Below are 16,869 nucleotides of genomic sequence, written 5' to 3'. Positions count from 1 at the left end.
TGACTGGTTGGATCTCCTTGCAGTCCAAGGGACTCTCAAGAGTCTTCTCCAACATCACAGTTCAAAAGCATCAATTCTTCAGCACTCAGCTTTCTTTATGGTCCACATCCATGTATGACTACTGGAAAAACCATAGCTTTGACTAGATGGACCTTGGTTGGCAAAGTAATGTCTCTGCTTTTTAATATGTTGTCTAGGTTTACCATAGCTTTTCTTCCAAGGAGCAAGCATCTTTTAATTTCAAGGCTGTAGTCACCATCTGCAGTGATTTTGGAGCTCAAGGAAATAAAGTCTGTCACTGTTTCCATTGTCTCCCATCTATTTGCCATGAAGTGACTGGGACCAGATACCATGATCTTGGTTTTTTGAATGTTGAGTTTTAAGCCAGCTTTTTCACTCTCCTCTTTCACTTTCACCAAGAGGCTCTTTAATTCCTCTTCACTTTCTTCCATAAGGGTGGTGTCATCTGCATATCTGAGGTTATTGAAATAATTGGAATATTGAAATACATGGAAATAGTGCATGATTACCTTCATGTCTTGGGGCATCAGTAGAGAGAACAAAATTCTAATTCAAGTTTGGACAATCCTTAATGGTGAAAAGCTTTCAATTATTTGGCATGGGCTAATTTTCAGCTTTCAGCATGTAATTTACCTTTTAAAAGGAGTGGCTTGGGAAAAGCACAGATATTTTCCGAAATTCTAGGTTATACCTAATAAAATGATTTATCTGCTCTTTTACACTTTGGTGTAAAAGTTATCTTTTATGAGTCTAGAATATTTAGCAAAGTATATTGTCAATCATTATAGAAGTATTTAAAGAGATTATAATTGATGCTGAAAGTGTACTAGTATAATGGAAAGTTAAAAAAGCAGTGTGTAAAACCATATTCATAAAGTTGATCATAATTTACAGATTTTGTATTTGCAAATTCAACTACTTGCCATACTATATTGGTAGCCTCCAAATCAATACTCGGGGCACTTTTGGGGTCAGTCACAGAAATACACAAAGCAGAGAAAAATTCAAGTCAACTGCCATGCAAGTTTCCAGCTGAGGTCAAGCAAGGCAAAGCTTCTTGCTTCAGCTCTCCTATGTAAACCTGTCTTCACATTTTTGTGCTTCCTGTTAGTGACTTTGCTGTTTAAAAGGACCCCTCACACAGTGATAAAGTGTTGTCTAGCATTCCGAAGTGCAAGAAGGCAATGATCTGCCTTACAGAGAAAAATACATGTGAGAGGTAAGCTTCTTTCAGGCATGAGTTAATGTTGGCCATGAGTTCAATGCTGGTAATTAACAATAAACATTAAAGAAGGTGTCTTTAAACACAATCATACATACGAGGTTGTGTTGATTGGTGGACAAAAATGTTGTCACTAGAGGCTCGCAAGAACCTAACCCTGTATTTCCCCTGGAAACAATGGTTTAGTATTTATTAATTCCATGTCCACAACAACTTAATAGGACATAACTACTGTAAGTAATGAGAATTAACTCCATATATACAATTCTAACTATATTCCTGATATTCTATAAATATGGGAAAAGACTGAAAGGAAATACACACAAGCATTAATATTCACATACAAGAAAATCATGGTTGTTTTTATTCCTAGCTATAATTTTTCTGTATTTTCCAAGTTTATATACATAATAAAAATTGCTACAGTAAAAAATCAAGGTTTCCTTATCACCTATAAAAACAGTCTCTAGACCCTCCGAAGGTGGTCCCTGTGTCATGAATCAAGGAGGCTGTGGAGCCTTTTCCTCTTAAAGGGAATTAAGTCTATAGGGTTCTGTTTTGAATACTCAGCAAACTGGTGAAATCTAAGTCTCTCTGTTGTAGATAAATCAGTAAGGTTTATGTCCACCTAATATTCAACTCTGTATGATTCTGCAGATCAAATTACTAAATGAAAATATAAGTACTCTATTAAACCTAAAAGTCATGGGCCTCTTTCCTGATATTTTGTGCAACTTCTTTATTTCCCCAGCTATTTCCGACCACAAGCTTTCAGACAGAAAATGCATGGAAGCTGCTTTAGATGATGAAGCTCTTTGCCCTGGACTCATTTAGCATAGCACAAACTCCACCCTGGGCACCAAAACTTACTTTTACATTATACCCATGAACCAAAAAAAGATTTCCAAAGACCCAACTTTGATTTGGTTTGTGAAAGATAATGAGAAAGACCTAAAAACTGAAAAATGAAGGATGTAGGCTAGATAATTTTGGACATGTTTTCTAAGAGTGGACTCTGAAATAGGAAACTGAATAGAGTTACATAATCTCTGACGCTATGAGATTGGACTAAAATAAATCAAATGCCCCAAATTTGTCATCCTGTGCTTCCTTTAAGAGGATACATTTAAAGCGAAAATCCTTGTACTGAGCTTTACGTCACACGGATAAAGACTTCCCACCCTCCTTACCCTGCCATGGGTTTCCCACCATCTCTTTCGCAAAGCTCGGATGTGCCTGCGTACACGACTTGGCTTCTGTTTTCTCATCGTAGCTTTCCACTGGCCTGGGATGATGCTTACCAAGCTACCTCTGGTGAGGGACATTTTCTCTTCTGACCTACTGCAAACTGGTAACTTTCATAAAATTCAGTAAAAACGAATGACAAAAACATTAAAGAAAGAAGGCATCTAAAACACAAGCCCACTGACCATATGCTTAGATGTTGCAATGATGCCTTCTTGCTGTAACAGCTTCTAGGAGCTTACTCCCAATTTCTGTACTTATCTTGGGAACAAGTATTTCGCTGAACCAGTAAGTTCCAGGGGGCACACTCTGAGCAACTTTGCTCTGAGGGGCTGCTGGGTAGGGCCAGCAGAGTAAAGTCAAAGACTCGGGGCATCTTCTGTCAACACAGAAGCTAACTTAGATTAAGAACACAAGTATGCCAGGATGGCCACTCTGAATTTGACACAGTTACATGCACCCATCTGCTCAGCGTGTGGGTTCCGGAGTTGTGCTGTGTTTGTGAGGGAACCTTCAGAAAACTATTCTTGAGCCTCATTTGTAACAGACATCACTTGCTTACGATGAGGAAACTTTTATGACCCATCGAAGGGATGTATTACTCAAGTTAAATAATGAATGACCTGTGCAATTCGTTTCACTTAACTCCACTTGATAAAAAGGATAATTTTTAAATTGGATACTATTTTTCTTTTAAGTCTACAACTTTAATATCTGAAGAGAAGTGAGCCCTTTTCCAAGGCCACAACACAGTGAAAGAGGGGAAGGAAAAGGAGGAATTGCAGAATATGAATTTTTTCCAATTCACTGTTTCAGGTGACTAAACGCTCATTCTAGTACACTGCTCCCAACACTCACAACTTTTGCTTGTAGGGGAAGGAATACGTGTTGGTGTAATAATAATAAAAATAATAACAACAGTTCTAGTGACTATTATTCACACCAGGTGCTATGTGCTTTATATGCATCATGTCATTTAATCTTCAACATTACTACTGTTATTCTCGTTTCAAACATGGAGACCATGAAGCACAAGAGGATTAACAAATCACCCAAGGACGCATCCAACTGGTGAGCTGATGCCACAATCCACATTCTTCTCAGCCTGCAGGATGGGGGGTGACCTTGCTATTTGGCTCATGTTAAACAATTAACTTTGAGAAAGAGAATAGCAGCCCCCAAGAACCTGGGGCTAGTGGCTGATGCTCTCAGGGGGGCCCTGATGGTGGGAGACATGGGAGAGTACCCAGAGCTTAGAGGTAGGGTTCTCCTGCGGAGTATAAACAAGCTCACAGAACACTGAGATCAGACCAGGTCACTCAGACAAGGTTACTACAATGAAATGGGATCCAGAATCCCTTCAAAACTACTCTATAATCTGGTTTAAGCACAGACAAAAGCAAGGCTACTGTGCAAACTACCAAATATATCAAATCCTCTCCCAGACAACATGAATGACAACTGATTTTTTAAATCAATTACAAATTTAGCTTTATTTCATGCCTCATTCTTCAAAATAAAATTTACAAAGATACTTAACCACACAAATTCCCTCACCTCCTGGCAGCATTTAATCTCCACAAATTTTCCATTTCCTTGAAACCTTCCTCCAAATCAGCTAACATAATCAATCCAAAATTCTATGCCAAGTCTTCCTTAACACCTTTGTGATAAGACTCCCCATGGTTCCCTGGGTAAGGGTTCTCCCTGTTGCAATACGCAACAAACCCAACCTGTTCAACAGTAAGGGTGATCACTGTGGTCTCTGGGTGGAAACCACTGACAACTCCAGCTGGAAGAACAGAAGAATAAATGGAAAGGTTTGCAACTGCAAGTGGCAGGAGAAGGTGGGACTGTTTATAAGGACCTTCTCCCCTCTCCCCTTCTTCCCCTCTTTCTCTTCTCTCTCTCTCCTTCTATCTCTCTCTCAGACCCAAAACACACAGACATACAAAATACAGGAGGAAGAAAAAGTTTCTCTCAGTTCCTCCTATATAATCTTCAGGGACCAGTCTTAAAACCACCTACAGAAACAATATGACACTTCAGCTGCCGTCACTCCCCCATAAGATTATAACAAGCGTCCATGGAATAGGATGTGTAAAGCAGAAAAAAAAAACAAAAAACAAAAAAACACCACTCTGCTGTATAGGTAGGTTCTTTGCAAAAGAGCAAAAGGCAGTTCTACAAAGGCCATTACTCAAGGAGCAACTAAAGGGTTTGCCTGTTTCAAATAACTTTCAATGCTCCGAAACTGTGCCAGACATTGTTATCCCCACTAACTATATCCACTAACCAGAATTAAAGGTCCATGACACCAGATAGCTCTTGCCAAGAAGAAAATATGGAGGTCACAGCTGTCAATCATGTTAAGGGGAAGCAGAACTTTCAGGGAGCGATGAGGTTCTAATGTGAAAGACAGGAATATGCCATTAGTGAAAAGAAGGAACTTTAAAAATGGCTTCTCCTGGGTGAAGCAAATCAAGAGGGTAGCCCCTCTGTCAGGGTCACAAGAACCAGAAAGCTCAGTAACGGAAACATGCAGAACCGTCATCTGCCAGGCCCTGCCCATGGGAGCAAGAAGCTTGTTTTCAAGCCTGATTTTCACCTTTAGGCAAAAACAATAGCAGAAATGTGAAACTCATGGCAAAAATCTCAAATTTGATAGTCAAGAATTTGTTTTAACTAGGAAAATACAACCACATTGTTCGTTAGATTCTTGACCTGAATGATTTTTACTCTGCCATGTAAAAGGTGACAAATACTGGTGTCACAGGTGATTTTGTAGGGTTGCTAATGTGTTTTATGATTTAGACTAATACAAAATCTTTAATATCTCAGAAGTGACATAAACTGACATAATATTTTTGAACCATTCCAAATAATGATTTGCAAAACTCTACACCACATTAAAAATTTAGCCTGATAATTCAAACATCTGCACAATTCCATTCTTCCTCAATACAACTTACATTTTTATTCCATTGTAAAATACATTAAAAACTTTGAGTTTTGAAAATATGTAAGATGAATAATTTATACCTCCAGTAGTAAAGAAAAACTGAGCCATTCTCATATGATAGAATGATTTAGTGTAATGTGATACTGACCCACCAGGTCATCGACTCTCTTCACAGTCATTATGATACATCCTGACAACTGTTTTAATTATCAAACACTGTACCTGTGAAAGTCTTCTCTATGGGAGAAACAAATGGGCCACACACCCAGACCATTTAAAGTCCACTTTCAAATGCAAAATGCACTTTTCTTGCTGAAACTAGCAAAAATTAATATTTTGAAAGAAACTAGAAAGATGGGAATGGGGGATCCTACTTTATTATCTGAAGTATAACAATTTTACTATATTAACATTCCTATTTTGCCAAGGATCCTTATTATTAGCTATGAGCACTAAGTCATATGATGTCATAATAGATGGTAAGATTGTACTCAGATTTAAACATTAATTTTTAAAATCATTCGAGGTGGTCTAGATAGATTTACACCTAGTAGTTTATTAAATTTGCAAGTCTGTAAAGTGTTTAGAAATGAACTAGCTTCATGGGGCTCTGTACAATAACACTGCACTGAAGCAGCTTCTCTAAGATGCTGAAAATTAGGCCATGAATACAACCACCCCAGAGGATGTCAAATACATCAGAATAAACTACACATTAATGGCAAGTTTATATTTTTAGGCCCTCATTTTAGGGAGTCTATTAATTATTAATATGACACTGATTAATTTATTTCCTTTTGTCAAGCCTGCAAGTGTACCACAGTTTGAGTATTACATTAAAAAGTCACAGCACAGTACTTCTTAAAAATTGTAATTGATATTGAAGTTTCAGTTCCCACATTCAAACTACTGTGGTATACGAACAACAAAAAAAGAAACATAATGACCCGGCATATTCATTTGTATACTACTTGCTTCTTATATTTGGTTTCCGACTGTATTTTAGCTTTTTTCCTCTCCGCTCATATTCTATTAATTTTGGTCGTAGTTAATATAGATGAGTAGTACAATGGCATCTTTAAATTGTTTTTAAAGATCATTTATTAAACCGATATAGCAATTTACCCCAGTGTGACCTCTAGTTGCTTGGCTTGGGTATTATTCCATATATATGAAAATTTGATGGAGATCCTTTGTCAAGAACTATATAATTTTAATGAAGAGACAAAAATATCCCTCACCCAAAGCACTGACCTAAATTAGACATTAATTTTCCAGACTCTCATAGAGTCTCCCTAATTATATGACTTCTAACCATTAAAATGGTACCGTATTGCCTAGAAGCGCAGAGAATTCCATTTGGTTCCCAAATGAGGAGCTTCACATAAATCTTTTCCCCAAATATATGCAACTCCACACAGATTACAGCAGCAAGCAAAGCTAATCTGACTAAATAATACAAAGATACCAATCCCAAAAAGACCCCTCCCCATCTCTCAAAGACCAGATAAGTCTTATAACTGTGTTACACAAAGACTCATCATCCATTGAAGACACCCAGCAAACTTGGGATCCATTTCAAATCTTTCATATTTTTCTCAAAGTGCATTTCCTCAGAATACACTGATTTATCTGAAGTGGGCAAGAGAGTCATGGAAGGAAATTTCTATTCCCCTACAACTATCATTTTGGTTAATAAGAACTGCTAGTGCTGAAGCCATATTTAAAAGAAAATTGGAATCCAGTTCCTCTAAGGAAGAGATAATCTTATTAACTCAAGTATTCATTTGTTAAACAAATATTAATTTGGGGGTTAAGCATAAAATTTTACAGAGAAGGGACAGAGAGATAATGAAATCTTTCAAACCCATATGGTTTGCCTGCAGGAATACACTTATTACCTGCTGTGATGTCACTGGGTAATTTTCCTGGATGGTAGAGATGCAGCTTAAGTTTTCCATCATTAAGAAAGAGGAGGAGACCCCCTGAAACCAGCTGAAGCTCCGTGAATAACAGGAGCCCAGCCTTATTCCAGGTTCGAAATTGAAAAGTGGCAGAAATCTCGTCCTCCCCGAAAGAGCCCGGCAATGCCAAGTAACTCCTGGGGCTCAGAAAAGTCACAGGCACAGACTGCGGTTGTGAGCAAGAAAACGACACATTTCCCTGAGAAGAGAGGAAAAGGGAAAGCTTTAAGAATGACACATCACATTAGTAATAGAATCTGAACCATCTAATTACCCCTGGTTTAAAACAACATGGAAAACTGCTACCAACATAGAAATGGAATCCTAGCCATATATTTTAAAGGCTCTTCAAATCCAGTGATACATAGTCAGGCAAATCTCTCCCTGGGCTTTCTGGGTGAAATCGTTTTCTTCCCATTTCTCAAATTTCACAAAGGCGTCTAACTCAATGCAATTGAATTCAATCAAAATTTATTTAAAACAATTCTTTATTTATGTTTTACTTGGTTTTCCCTTCCTACTTTTGCTGCCTTTGGCTTCAAAGCCACTCTATAACATAACCAATATTAATGAGCTACTGGTTCCCCTTCCATATTCTTTCATAATTTTCTATTACCATTGACATATACAAATATATATTAATACATACACACATATATATGTGTACACATATTTAAGGTATATATTCAGTTATATGTATATTCACAAACACCTAAATATATATTTGGAATACATATACCAACACATTAGACATTATTTATTTTATAAAAATGGGAGCCATGTTTTATGCTGTTTATTGTACCATGGTTTTATCATTAACAAATACCTTATGGAAATCCCTTTGAGTCATCTGGTAAAAGCCTAATGCCTACTTTTATTGATTAGGCAATATTCTACTATGTGAATGGTCAAATTTTCAGTCAATTGTTTTCTTATCAAGGGGTTTTCTCAGTGGCTCAGTGGTGAAGAATCTGCCTGCAAAGCAGGAGAATTAGGTTTGATCCCTGGGCTGGGAAGATCCCCTGGAGAAGGGAACAGCTACCCACTCCCGTATTCTTGCCTGGAGAATCCCAGGGCAGAGGAGCCCGGTGAATTACAGTCCATCAGATTGCAAAGAGTTGGGACATGACTGAGCAACTGACACTTTCACTTCCACTAATATGTTGTCACTTTGTTTCAAAGTTTTGCCTCTCTCAACAAAGCATGAATAAGCTTCTCTATGTATTTTCAGTTCTTCAGAAGACAATCTAAATTCAGAGCTAGTGTATCTACATATTTTAATAAATATTTCCAGTTTCTTTCTTGAACTCCAAAAAAAGTTAAATTCTCCACATTTCCAACAGTAGTACACAAAGACACACTTTTCCCCACATCCTTGGCAGCAATACGTATTACATTTCTTTGACATTTGCATAAATTCCAGGACAAAATGCCCATGTGACGTATCATTGTTATTTATCTTGCATTTACCTAATAAAGAATCTAAGCCTTTTTCATGGGTTTGTTGCTCTTTGGCCTCACTTTCATCCTCTGCTTATTTTTCCTTTTTTTTTCTTTAGGTTTAACATTGCACAATACAATGTACAATGTACTACTTACATTCTTATTTTGAACCACTGGGTTTTTTTTTTTTTCTTATCATTATGCTCTTGTCATCAGATTTACATGTATTATTTCTTATCTAATGGTTTTTAAATAGATCTTCAAGATACATTAGAATTGCAAATTTTCATTAAGATATTGTACATGAAAGATTATTTTGCTGTTAGTACTAAATACATACTTAAGGATTAAGAAAAAACATTAAGGTCTAAACTATTTAGAAATAATTAGCATGCTCCTTAACAGGCTTCAGAAATCAAGATAAATGTTTTTATTTATCCTGAAAATAACCTTCAACAAACCTTCTAAATATAGATTTGAAAAGTCAATGAAATCACTTTATTTAGAACAATACAAGCTGGAATTAAACTACTGGTCTAGGTTAAATAAAAACATTTGGCTATATTGTGATTCTGTTAAAAGTGAACTAGCTTTCACTGCAGACAAATATCTTGTCCCAGCGAATGAAACATCAAAAGCTGAAGAGTGAAATATACTGACGCATAATGTAAAGGCAATTATAAGACTAACAAACCTGGTAAAAATGGAAACATTTACCACCTGCATTTGGACAGCTGTTTGCTAGCTACTCTGTAAGGAGCAAATCCTTTTGGCAATGAAGAGCCAGTGTCAGCTACATGAGCAGCTTCTGGAAATTCATTTTGCAATGAAACACTCACATCTATCTCTCTACAGTAGTTTTATTTTCCATCTAAATCCTTTTCCCTTTTATATAAAAAAATAACTTAAAAAAAATCTTGCTGGATGGTGTGCTCATATAAACACTATCAATTCACACACTATTAATTCACACAGAGAATTAAAAATAAAATATTTTATAAGCAATAAATAATCCTGTGATGTGCTCCGGGTTTAACTGACACAACATGAGCTTTATTATTTATTTTGAATTTTGAACAATTAAAGAAATGTATTCAAATGGTTGGATGTGTCTGCTTTTCTATCAGCAAGCAGGTTAAGCTGGAAACCACGTTTTCCAGAATCTCTTTTCTTGTCTGGGTCCAGTTAAAAGTTAGCCAAAGAGGGAGCTGACAAGACACCTGAGTCAGAAGTGAAAGGCTGGCCACTTTCCCCAAAAGGTTTTCTGTGTGTGATGAAGTCCAGAGAAGGATGATGACAGAGGGGCTGGCGACTATCCCAGCGTGTCCTGCCTCTTTCACTCTGCTCTGCTCCATCTCTTCTTCCAGACAGCTGACCTCCACTTTGCAGCGCCTCCAGCTGTTACGATCCAAGTCCTAAAACAGACCCCTTATCCCTAAACCCAGAACGGTGCTGCTTCTCTGCCTGCACCCTGACCAACACAGCTGAATTTAAATTCCACCACATTTCCACAGAATCAGAACATCATGCAGCCTGACCAGCACTGCTCTTGGCAGATGCAATCTTGTGAGAGCCTATTAGTTTCTTTTATTAGTTATGAATGACCGTGGCAAAATACAAATTTTTCAACCACTTCTCTAATATACGTGCATGTTATCTGATTCCAGGAAACCAGTATTCTGCTTCGGAGAGTAAGTCAGGGAGTATCTTATTAAGGAAATTACAGAGCAAAAGAAATTAGTCTCCTGGGTCCAATAATATTACAACAAAATAAAACGATCAGTTGTACCAAGAAAAGAACGTTCTTTACTTCATATAAAAATAAAATAATCATGACCTGTGAATTTTAAATGTTTTGCATAGAATTAATCCCATACATGCAAATTGCCAAGCTGAGAACTGAGAATTTTTTTTTTTAAAGAACAAGAGTAGGGTCTAAAATATCATGTCAAGTGGGAATTCAAAATGAAGCATTTTTGGGGGGGGGGTGGGGGGAAAGCCACACAGTTTTCCTTTTTTGTTAACATGAAGACTCTCTTACCAGAATGATCATCTGTGGGTCCTGTCGCTTGGCCAAATCAATGATATCCACTCCATTGTAAAAGAGATTTTCTAAACACCCATGAAAGTGTTTATGAGGGAATGACACTGATTTTCCAGGTGCTGGAATCCCTCCAAAGCTGATCTTAGAAAGAAAGATGGCATCAATAATATTGTTTAGTGATTTTCTGATAATCTGTTTAAATAGTTATGATTAGCAACTATAGCTGCAATCATCACAGATAGATCAATTTTTCAGTACTCTACACTGCCATATTGTTAATTTCACATGGAGATTTAAAAGAAAATTAAGATGCAGATTTTAAAATAAGTTTATATGCATTCAGTTTTCACTTATAAAGAGCCTGATTATTCTTACAAGTTGCTAATCAAACCTGATTTGAATATTTATTGGTTGTTGAAGAAAAATACATCTTTTTTTCCCATAGTGACTGGCTTTAACAATGTAACCAATTATAATGACATTTTATTTTGTATACATTTCTGGAATATATTGATTTTTGTGCATTTGAATTGGTTATTGATGAATCAGTTAACCTATTCGTTGCTACATTCTTCCCTAAATCTGCACTGTTCAGGAGTGCTCTTTGCCCCCCCACCTCCAAAATCATGCAACACATTCTATATTTACTTGTGGTAATGAGATCTCTTCGCGGAGATTTCCTGCATACACACTGCAGGCAAAAAAGATGACATTTCTTTACAATGATAAATTAACATGTGAGGAGCAAAATGAAGCCTCAGTACTATAGGCACAAAATTCACTGCTTGAGGGAGGTTACCTAGAGGAACACTTCCTCAGGACCTGGCCTAACTCTGCAGGTGGGTTTTCAGAGCCTACTGCCTTCCGTGTGACCTCACCACCGAGACGTCAGGAAGTCTGCATGAACTGAAACGTAACCATCACACCTCATGACCGAGACGCAGGTCGCTGAGCTCGCCCTGGGCGCGGAAGCGACGCCTGTGCTCGTCCACCGTGAAGTTGACCTGTGCGCCCCAGCGCTGGACGAGCGCGGAGTGCCACTGCTGGTCGTCCAGCAGGCTGCCCAGGCCGAGCCCGCCCGGGGCGCGCGCCGCGGGCTCCGCGTCACCTGGGAGGGGAGAAAGCAGCAGAGCCGTGACTCCGGCTTGAAAGGGCCAGTCTCTGTAACAACCGCAGGCTCCCTCCATGCACCCCAGCCAAACGCTCACCTTTGAATGCTCTATCCTCTCAACCTGCTCTCATTTCTTCCACTCTTAACTCTCTTTATTAGTATTACCCATCATCACATGTTCATTCTCAATGAAAATTTCATCTTTGCTACAAACTTATTATTTTTACTACCTCAGTATTTTTTCAGCGACCCATCCGTTCCATCAAGATGTTTGAAAATAACTAAGTGGTTCTATCAGCACTGTGTAAAAAACATCAAATGAGGGTCCTGAATAGTTTGCAAACTACATGAAAGTGCAATACTGGCACATATATATATATATATATGTGTGTGTGTGTGTGTGTGTGTGCGTGTGTGTGTGTATATGTATATGTATATATATATGTATGTTATGTATATATATACATATATATGTGTGTATGTATATATATGTATGTATGTATGTATTCCTTGAATGTGGAAATAAAATACCTTAATTGTTAAAAAAGATGAGCTATAAAAACATAAAGTTACTAAAGTGATAGCTAAATGACCAGATTTTCAAGCACTTTACCCAAAGAGTTTTACCTGAATTAATAAGTAAAAAGAGTTTTCCTCTTCTTAATTCCAGTGTGATGTGATCTCCGTTTTGCCCTTCCCGGTGGAGTAAAATCCCATCACTCTGCATGGTTTTAAATTTCAAAGAAATTACATCCTTTATCGGGCTCAGAGATTTTTTATCAAGTCTGTAGAGAAGGCAACTTTTTCCATCAAGATCAACCACCTCTGATCCTAGACAAAGATATCAAAAGTTGTTCTAAGGATAAATATGCTTTTCATTAAAGTATTTAAAAGCTACATCTATGAGAGAATTATACATATACCCATACATGTATAGTTCAGCTCCAAGTCAATTATAATAATGGAAAATAAAACCACCAAATGTCTAATTCCTTCTTGACACCTGGGACTGTTTCCATTTCAGCCTTTACTCACCTATTTACAAAACTCATGATCTAGAAATACATCTTGAAATGTATGCCTAATTTCTCTTATATTATTAAAGATTGTTTCTTAACCCATAAAAACATCAAGGAAAAGGTTATAATTAATACTGATAAAACCACTTTGCATATTTCATGATCAACATTTTCAATAACTTTCTTAAATGCTGGAGTTAAATGGTTTTTTAGTTTCTGAAAAAGTAGAAGTCTTTTTCTACTTTTGAAATCTCAAAATTCTTTCATATGTGTCATATATAAAAGAGATCCACATATAAATACATACATATACATCAGACTCATCAAATGCCACCCCAAGTATATATTAAACTGACCTTTGTGTTATATTTTATTATTTTTGTGGCTAAGTAATAGTATTTAAGAGCAATGCTATTTTCTGTCTTCTCAAGGGTGTTGCTGGAAAGATATTCACTTAATGACATTATAAGGGTTGTTCTGCCGTGTTTGTGTCATAACTGTGACATTGACAGGTTTTTTCAGCTTTCTGACAGTGTCTTATCTAGTCATTGTCAAGATCACTTTTATTCAGTTCATCTGAAAAAAGATGTCATGTTATACCTGTAACATAACAGTACATCTGTCAAAATCAGTTGCACCCTGAGCAAGAGACACAAAAAAGAGCTGATAATACTCAGAAAGCCTAGTAGCATTTCCTACATTTCACAAATCAAAGATTGTTTTTTTTAAAAAGCAATTACCCTTGAGAGTGTACTTATGTAATAAATGAAGAGGTTAGGGAAGCCCAATAAAATAGGAAGCTATTTTTCAACTGGTTAGGTGACTTCTCCCAGTCAACAGAATGACATTACAGTTTACTCATCTTGTTTCATTCGACAAAATTATTACATCAACTTGTATGCTCAAATATGCATTTCATTCAGATTATCCATCATATTTAATGTGAACCATTTACATTCACCACCACCCAAAATTTTTTTCAACTATTTTATGCAGCTATCTTTTGGAAATTCAGAGGTTTGATTTTTCTACATCTTGTTAATGTGCTTATAAAGAATTCATTCACCAAGTGCACATGAATAAACATTGCATTCTGTAGAAAGAATAATGTTAACCGAACAATTATTCCTTGTTATATAGCTGAATGAATGTGCATGACACAAACATAACTCTGTGTCAAATACAAATAATGTGTCCTATGATTATTAGATTACAATAAATTAAGAAAAATTCCAGTAAGACAGACCTTAAATGCTGACACATTTGGAGCAATGCAGTTATCTCTGAGTTAATGCATTGCTTAAAGGCAACCATCACTATAATGATTTTATTTCAGATAAAGTCTATCTTTGGAATTAGCTACCAAGAGATTGTTTTTTTACCAATGAGGGACTAGCCTGGGATACTTCAGCCTTCTATTTCTTTTTCCCCCTCTTCTTCACTATAGTTATTACATTATAATGGTCATATTAGCCTGTCATTGCACCAGAAGCTTTGTGCCAGGAATATGTCCATCAGCAAAATGGGATAGTGAGAAACATATTAGACTACTGATACCTAAGGCAACAGTATACTATTTCATCTCTTACATGGAAGCCACTTGCCATTTTCTCTTGCCCTGACCTATTATGTTCTTAATTCACAGGTATCACACTATGTAATTGGACCCATTCATTAAATAAACACGTGTTTAGGCCATCTAGTTTGAGGCCTGTGATGGATGTGATAGATTGAGGCCCTGTGATAAAAAGATGGGCCGACACCAACATGGCCCTTGTCCCCATGGAAGTTACATTCAGCAAAGACAGACAAGCAGCGTGTGAAAAAGTACATTCATAAACCATCACAGACTGTCAGAGGCATTCTGGTCAAGACTAAAAGAAGCCTGGGGTCACTTTAGTTAAGGTAGTTGGGAAGCTCAGTTCTGAGGTCTAGAAACCTGAGGCTAAAGCAGAGGGTAAGCAATAATCTTCTTACTCTTGCCAGACTTAAAGTCCTAAGCTTGTCCCCATAAAATAGAATTACTTCTATTATGTTTAATTTTAAGATGGCTGGACATTCTCCGAATGCAGTCTTTCCTTCACTGTCCTGAAAGGAAGCTCTGAGGTTGCTGAGAAACCCCAGGGGCAGTCTGTAACTCAGCTCTCAGAAGGAGAACGTAGGAGCGGCGCAGCTACCCTTAAAAGGGGGCCCGAAAGCCAGAAGGTAGCAAAGTAGAGGATTCAGCAAACTCATTACAATCACATCACAGATCTCACATCCATGTGAACAATACCCTCCAGGAAAAAAAAGCTAAAAACAATTCAGAGCATGAGTACAACATCAGTACAGGGAAACGTCACATCACATCCGTGCAATAAATATATCAGGATTCTCATAAGACAAGAAATTCAGGATGTTTCCTAACAGTATTACTTCAGACAGAAAGCTCATTTATAAAAGCTATTTACAGAATTTATCTGACACATTAAAAGCATATGATTTTAAATAATACTGATAAAATGCTGTGCTATGATTAAAAACAGTTAATGACATAAAAATCTGGGACTATCTGAAAAAAATAATCTTCTGAGAGACAGAGGGAGAGAGAGGGAGAATCTAAATTTTCTCCAAGGATGCTGGTCGGAGAGAGAGGTCTCTGGAAAGCGATGTTACCGCTGCTAAGAAAACTGGAAAAACTGGAAAATAAATCAAAGGGATAACTTCATGTCCTCTCACTGTCATGCTGGAGCTTTTTAAAAGAGTCCTGTCTGAGGATTACTTAATTCTAGGTGAATTCACAAATGTCTAATTTTACTATTTATTACTAATCAGGGCCAGACTCTAAGTTACATATTAATTTATAGGTTTCTTTCCCCAGTAGAGATGTAAATAACTCCCATTCTGGCAGGAAATACATCCCCAGGTATTTTGGTTTTATTGCCCTGCTGGGCATTAACCATTCGTGTACTTAACCTAGTGACAGTAATCCAAAATTCTTAGATTCCTATATACACTCAGTCTCTCAAATTTTCTTTGGACTAGCTTTACCAGTCTTTGGATTTCTCCTCTAATAAATCAAATGTACCTTTGATATACCTTTATGCTCTATTTGGATCAATACAGAACTACCATCTGACCCAGCAATCCCCTGAGTGTATATCCAGAGAAAGCTATAATTCAAAACAATACATGCACCCCAATTACAGCACTATTCACAATAGCCAGGACATGGAAAAACCTAAATGACCATCACCAGAGGAAAGGATAAAGAAGACTTGGTACATATATGGTGGGATATTACTCAACCATAAAAAGAGAATTAAATAACGCCGTTAGTAGCAACATGGATAGACCTAGAGATTACCATACTAAGTGAAGTAAGTCAGAAATAGAAAGACAAATATCATATGATATCCCTTATATGTGAAATCTAATAAAAATGATACAAATGAATTTATTTACAAAACATAAATAGATCTCAAAATAAAATTTATGGTTACCAAAGGAAAAACATGAGGGGATGTGATAAATTAGGTTGTGATAAATTAACATATACACACTACTATATATAAAACAGATAACTCATAAAGACCTACTGTATAGTGCAGGAAGTTTACTTAATATTCCATAATAATCTAAATGGGAAAGAATATGAACTACATATGCATATACATGTATAACTGATTTCCTTTTCTCTACACTTGAAACACAACACAGTAAATCAGCTATACTACAATAAATTTTCTTTTAAAAAAGAGCACTGGCAATGCAAACACATTCTCACAAAAGAAAAAGTCCAGATGATTTATAACAGTATTTCTTCATGTTGAAACTGACAGGTATATGTATCATTAAT

General features: G+C 36.8%; 1 protein-coding gene across 2 annotated transcripts in view; it reads right to left on the bottom strand.

Moving 5' to 3' along the window:
• Window positions 1-16,869, bottom strand: part of CNTNAP4 (contactin associated protein family member 4) — a 272,200-nt gene that overhangs the window by 94,691 nt on the left and 160,640 nt on the right. For both annotated transcript variants that reach the window (XM_065925058.1, XM_065925059.1), the window contains exons 5-8: window positions 12,640-12,843; window positions 11,828-12,009; window positions 10,899-11,042; window positions 7,352-7,613 (exon numbers count right to left, since the gene is read on the bottom strand). In XM_065925058.1, coding sequence (XP_065781130.1) covers window positions 7,352-7,613; window positions 10,899-11,042; window positions 11,828-12,009; window positions 12,640-12,843 — 792 coding nt within the window. The remainder of the gene's footprint in view (window positions 1-7,351; window positions 7,614-10,898; window positions 11,043-11,827; window positions 12,010-12,639; window positions 12,844-16,869) is intronic.

Source organism: Muntiacus reevesi, chromosome 2 (genome assembly GCF_963930625.1).
Source record: "Muntiacus reevesi chromosome 2, mMunRee1.1, whole genome shotgun sequence".
Classification (NCBI taxonomy): Eukaryota; Metazoa; Chordata; class Mammalia; order Artiodactyla; family Cervidae; genus Muntiacus; species Muntiacus reevesi.
The sequence above is the reverse complement of the archived record's forward strand: the minus strand, read 5'-3'. Positions and strand labels throughout refer to the sequence as shown.